Source organism: Chinchilla lanigera, unplaced genomic scaffold (genome assembly GCF_000276665.1).
Source record: "Chinchilla lanigera isolate Chin_1 unplaced genomic scaffold, ChiLan1.0 scaffold00061, whole genome shotgun sequence".
In the NCBI taxonomy this organism is placed as follows: Eukaryota; Metazoa; Chordata; class Mammalia; order Rodentia; family Chinchillidae; genus Chinchilla; species Chinchilla lanigera.
The window spans coordinates 1,866,352-1,872,872 of NW_004955462.1; the positions used below are offsets into that span (position 1 = coordinate 1,866,352).

General features: G+C 37.6%; 1 protein-coding gene across 7 annotated transcripts in view; it reads right to left on the bottom strand.

The window, feature by feature from the left end:
* Armc4 (armadillo repeat containing 4) overlaps window positions 1-6,521 on the bottom strand; it is a 175,602-nt gene that overhangs the window by 156,859 nt on the left and 12,222 nt on the right. For 6 of the 7 annotated variants that reach the window (XM_013521481.1, XM_013521480.1, XM_013521478.1 and 3 more), the window contains 4 exons: window positions 5,833-6,025; window positions 5,156-5,262; window positions 4,826-4,962; window positions 3,224-3,340 (listed from right to left, as the gene is read on the bottom strand). In XM_013521481.1, coding sequence (XP_013376935.1) covers window positions 3,224-3,340; window positions 4,826-4,962; window positions 5,156-5,262; window positions 5,833-6,025 — 554 coding nt within the window. The remainder of the gene's footprint in view (window positions 1-3,223; window positions 3,341-4,825; window positions 4,963-5,155; window positions 5,263-5,832; window positions 6,026-6,521) is intronic. The other variant, XM_013521482.1, reaches the window with a different exon arrangement.

The window sequence follows — 6,521 nt, forward strand, 5'->3', positions numbered from 1 at the left end:
AGCAATCCGTTAGAAAACCAGGAAGAGCTATACAGATATATTCAAAACACTATAGGTTAATAAAAACAGAATTCTAAAACATGTTTCAGCAATCCATTAGAAAACCAGGAAAATCCATTAGAAAAAGAAAGAGAACAAACAAAACAAAGCTAAATGCAAATTTAATCCTTAACATATCAATATTTAAATTAAAATGACCTAAATTCACAAATAGATACAGAAATAGAATTCCATAAAGTGGATTTATAAAGTGGTCCAACTGCAGGCTGTCTATAAGAAACTCACTTCAAACATAACAAGACAAATATGATAAGATAATATGAAAGTGTCCCATGAATGTACTTATCTAAAGGAAAAATATGGGTCCTCTAGATTTTATATAAATTTAAGAGAATTACTTTGACTCACATGTGTATAAACCCAAGTGTTATATGCACCTAGTAAAATATTCACAGCTGAAGTAATCAAAGTCTTGTAAACATGACTGACTAGACCAAATTAAACATATCATAAAGTTTACTTTAAACAAGATAAATAAGAATAAATGAAAGCTGAAGTTGTAGCTCAGCGGTTGATATACATCTATCATAATGCCTGAAGTTAAAGGACTAACCATACCAATAAGTTTTAAGTATGTGGAGGAACTGGTGTTCTCATGCACAACTATCATAAATGTAAAATATTACAGTTACCTGTGGAAAGCTATATAACTCTGCCACTTTTTTCAAAGATTTTATTCAGGAGCAATGAAAGTACGTGATCATACAAAAACTTGCATAAGAATGTTCGTGGCAACCTTGCTTTCGAGGATGAAAACTTGAAGTAACACTGATATCTATCAACAGATAAGTGAATAAACATAGTTTGTGGTGTATCCACATAATGGAAAATACTCATCCATACAAAGTAATGAAATAATGACAGATACAAAAGCATAGATGGTTATCAAAAACCATGTTGACTGAAACATAGTGATGTACATTGTATGAAAGTCATAAGCAAAAGTAATCTATGATGGGAATCAGAATACAGTTATTCACAAGAGATGAAGATCAAATGAAAGTAGGCATGATGGCATTTTTCGGGAATGATAATATCCCATGCCCTGATCATAGTGTTGCACAAATATTTCAGAAAAAGTAGTGAAATTGTATACTTAAGATCTGTGCATTTCCCTGTATGTCAATGTTACCTCAACTACAAAGATTTTTAAATACAGGATAAAAAATATACCTATTGGATTTCTGGTTTGAAGAGGGCAGATTAAAGTCTTTTTAATACCATTCTACTCTTTAAACTTATTCCCAAAACAGTTTAACAACAACAACAACAAAGACAAAACTCTATCCTTGATAGAAATAGAAGACATACTTTAAAAGACAGCTTTCAAAGGAGGGATGGTACAGGAATCAGGAAGATCAAACCTACAGAAAATATGCAATGCAAAAGGGTACTGGAAAGACTGACATGTCAGATACTGTAGAGAAGACAGAAGTACCTGTTGTGAGGGCAGGAGTGTTCAAAGTCTCTATGAGAAGTAGCTGGACCCCAGATCTCCACACCTAGCACCGGCACTCCCCCAGCACAGTAAAGCTTTTACCCTCATACTGCCAGGAAATGAAAGACATACTAGAAAAAGGACCAAAGAAGCTCTAGACTCAAGGATTCCAGGTACAGATGAGAGTAAGAATGACGCCTGATCCCAAACACAAGAGAATTAAGTGAAATATCACCTACGTCTCAAATGGCAACAAGGGGAGTGCCTTTTCCTACTCACCTTCCCAGGCAGGGGAGTGAAGAACCCTTTCTGGAGAAACTGAACCCTACAGAGAAAGCTCTTATAGAACCGGACATTAATGGGTCCCTGAACAAAAACTCCACAGGGAGGCCAGCAGCTCAAGGGACCAACCCACAAAAAAGTTTTGTTGCTTGGCTCTGTGGAGAAACAGAAAATTATGAGAAGCATCTCATCATGTTTAAAAGGGTTTAAGACATGCTACAAGAAGTTCAAAGGAGAGTAAGATAATACAGTAAATAAATGTACAATGGTAATTTTATGAGTCAACCTGGGTAGGTTACAGGGCCCAGTATTTTGGTCAATGAGAAGTCGAAATATCGCTGTACACATATTTTTTAGGTGTGATTAGCATTTAAATCAGTAGAGTTTGTGTTAAGTAATGAGCCTCCCTGGCATGGGTGGGCCTCATGCAAACAGCTGAAAACTGAGGAAAGACTGAGGTTTCCCAGTGAAAGAATTCTCCCTAAGGCTGCAGCACAGAAACCCTGCCTGAGTTCCCAGCCATTTCCCTTAGGAATTTACAACTCCAGAAAGCAAGGTTGACTCTCAGCTGAATCGCAGCCTGCTGGACTGCTCTACACATTTTAGACTTGCCAGCCCTCACCTTTCCATGCACCAACTTCTTAAAATAATTTTTTTTCTCCTTTTCTCTCTCTCTGCCTCCCTCCTTTTCCCTCCCATACTCCTTTGTTACTGGTTTGATTTTTCTAAAGAATCCTAATTCATGCAAAGAGCAAGCTTTCAAAAAATAAAAATCACCAATATACCAAGACAGAAGATAGAATATTCATGAACAAAAGCCAGATTCTATTAAAAAAAAAAGTTAAAAATATTGATAATAATAGAGCTTAATCTCAAAGATATGCACAGTGTTTGGAAGGCACAGTTATGTTTTCAGAAAGCCAAGCCTCTGAGTTAACATCACAGTGTCCAAAGCCTAAAAGCATTTCCCCTCCAATAAGTAGTGAGCTCTGTACCAATGCAGCTGACACACTTTTTAAGACAATTCAAGCAGGAAGTGCTGGAGAGGATGAAAATAATCTAAGTATCTAGCTAGGTGTTATAAGGCTGAGTCTTTCATTCTTAGCATTACTAATTTAAAAAGAGGAGGAAAAGTCTTATTTAGAATTGATATATTACACTTTATCATCTAGAGCAAATCAGGATCATTTTTAAAATGCTACACTTACAATAGTTGGTTTGTTTTTCGCTTTTTGGAACAGAGTCTCACTATGTAGTTCATGCTGGCCTTGAACTCACTTTGTAGCCCAGGCTGCCTCAGCCTCCCGAGTGCTGGGATTGTAGGCATGTACCACCATGCCTGGTACTTGCAATAGTTCTTATTTTATATTACATTGTGAAAACATTCTAATAATTAAAAGTAGTTGAACTAGAAAGTTGTACTCAAGAGAACATAAAACTTACCTGTTTAGACATATTTTCTGAAAATTTTGCTGATTTTTCTTTTAAAAATGTGACAAGATCTTTATACACTTCACCTTTTCTCTCATAATCAATTTCCCCCTCATCGTCTGTTTTACCCTTTGGGAGGTAAAGGTTGGTGCAGTGATTAATGTGACAGCAGTATAAGAACCTGGGCAACACATCACAATCTCAGCAGATATACTGCTTTTTTTCTCTAAAAGACCCATATGATAGTGTTTTCTTCTTCTTCTTCTCTGTCTCTGTCTCTGTCTCTGTCTCTCTCTGTCTCTGTCTCTCTCTCTCTCTCCCTCCTTCTCTCTCTCTCCTCTCCTCTCCTCTTCTCTCTCCTCTCCTCTCTTCTCTCTCTCTCTCTCTCTCTCCCTCTCTCTCTCTCCCTCTCCCTCTCCCTCTCCCTCTCCCTCTCTCTCTCTCTCTGTGTAGCAAGTCTTTGCTATGTTGTCCAGGCTGTCTCAAGGTCTCAAATTCCTAGGCTCATAAGATCCTCCTGCTTCAGCCTCCCAAGTATCTGAGACTAGAGGTGTTCCCTACCAAACAGTAGATTTTACACATGAACCTAATTTATACATCCATCCATCCATCCCTCCATCCATTCATTCATTTAGTCTCTCATCCACCTGACATGGGCCTCCTGTTCATACATGAAACTCTACTGTTCAGCAGAGAAGTACAAGCCTCTTCCTCCTGCTCTCCTCCACTGTGAAAATGTATTATGACTTCAAGAACCTTTGCTGATGAAGTCATAGAAGGCCTGCTCTGCAGCATGGTTGTTACAGGCACATTTTCTAGGGATTTTGTCTCTAAAAGGCCACCTGTCCCTCCATTTCCCTGCCTCTGCCCCTCTTCCTCCCAGCCTCTCTCTACTCATCTCCCTTTCCTTCCTGGCCCATTATTCTACCATAACACATTTTATAGCCATACAGAGAAATGCAGCATGTTTTAAACTTTTGCAGTTATTGAATATTTGTATGGTCTTCCCTTTCCACTTTTTAAAACCTGAGCGGAATACTTCCCGTATCAAATGAAGTTGCATGTGTATCAATCAGTGGTCTCTGACAGAAATAAGATCACTTGCCCTGCTAGAGAAAACCAGAGAACCTCTGTCCTTAGCCCCTGGGACAGCCACACTGACATATGCCAGTTACTGGGCCCCGCACAACGGCACTTCCTCAAGCTGCTCCGTGTGGAGACCCCATGCCCGCCTGGCTTGTGCCTGGGGCTGTGAGGGTGAGACTGGCCTTATTCCTTTGGGGCCCCTTTGCATCTTTCCTTCCATACCTGTGTGACTAATCTGTGAGCCAATTACAAAAGAGATTTGGGTTTTACAAAGTGGAATGAGTCATTCTGAAGGCTTTTTCTTAGAAGACGTGCTTTTTAACCACAGTGATGAACAACAAAGCTGATTCTGAGACGATTCTGGATTCTCCCAGAAAACACACAGCAAAGACACCTGCCTCAATCCCAGGGAGTTGTTTTCGGTTCTCTGTGGTCTCTGGGATACAACCTATGGGAGGAGGCATTACGGAGACCCCAAGCAGAACCCACACCCACTGGCTTTAGTCACACTTTTCAAATATTACTTACACCATTTAAAAATACACCTTCTGTACTGCACGTAATGCACAAAGTCTCAACATCATGTGGCTTCACCAGGACATAACACATTTCCCCATAAATCTGTCTCCAAGGTGGGGCTCGACATCCATTTGAAAACTCATAATCTGAAAACAACCATCAAGCCATATGTGAGACTTCAACTTAGAATTTTGTAAATGTATGGGCTTCAACAAAATAAAAGTTGTTAAAATTTTAAGTTTTAAATTTCTTAAATATTTCTTTCTAATATAGCCATGGAATGCATTCATAAAATACAAGTATGAAAATGTAAATGACATAAAAAGAATCTGAGAATACCTGAGGTGTAATCAATAGATTCCAAGACTGTTTGTTCTCCTTTTCCTGAGAAACTTTTGAGAAGTTCTATATCTTTCTTAACAGGCTCTGGATTTAAACATATTTGTCTGAAATCAATGTTTAAAAAAATTAAGTGCATTAAAACAGAATCCACAGAAAATGAACAAGTATCATCATTTCAAGGGGAATCTTTGTTTGCAACTAAAATGGTACTTCATTTTAGCCACATTATAATTTTTAACAACCCTATCAAAACACTGAGTGATTAGTAACTCATGCTGAATGCAACATTAAATGTTTATCAGTCAACTCATTTTGAATGATGCCATACTAGTAGAAAATAGCGTAAAAGTGAACATATTATGCAGTACACAAACTCAACACAATATTTGTGCTATAATTCAATAACTTATATGATTATCCTAACAGTATTTAAAATAACCAGGCTGTTTAACATCTTCAGACTTGGATGGAACCCCATTATACTGTTTCAGCAATGCTAACTGCAAATTTTAATTTTTAGAACTAGAACAAATCCAATAAAATTAGAATACTATTCCAACAAAATGTAATATTCACTTAATAGCAATAACATCTATATTTTTCTTGCAATTTTTCTATAACTCTGAAAGCAGTATTTGTAACTATTTTAAAGGTTTATTTGATAAAAGACTCACAGGGAAATATGTCTTAGGATATAACTAAGAAGATGCAGATCTAGTTGCTTCAGCAATATGGCAATCCTCATCTTCATCTCACTTTCAGGATCATCACTACTGGTAATTTTATGAAGAATATTGAAGGCACTGGAGTCTTCTGTCATTGTACTATAATCTGAGCCCAGGATTTTTACTACAGGGTCTCTGTTAGCTGAAAATAAATAAATAAATAAATACACAAACAAACATCACCCTCTTATCTTCCAATATGACAAACAAACACAAAGACTAACAAATCCATCAAAGTCTCTTACTCATCTCTACTTGGGAGATTCTATTGTACTTAGAAACTTTCTTATATGCCTCAATGTATATTTCCTTTTTTTTTTGTTTTAAAAGAAAGAAAACATATTAACAAACAGACATCCATTTACAAAATAGCATAAGAACAATACAAGCAATACTGAATTACAAAGTGGTAGGAAATTAACAATGGTTGTTGTACATTTCCTTTAATAGGACAAAGGCCAAGACCAAGACTGATTGGTTTCTGCCTCTCCCCCATCCAGTTCTCTTCTTCCTTCTCTACCTCTTCTACCTTGTTTTCTCTCTCCTCTCGCTCTCTTCTCTCGTCCCTCTTCTCTCTTCTTCCTCTCTCCTCTCTCTTCTCCCCTCTCTCCTCTCTCCTCTCCCCTCTCCCGTCTCCC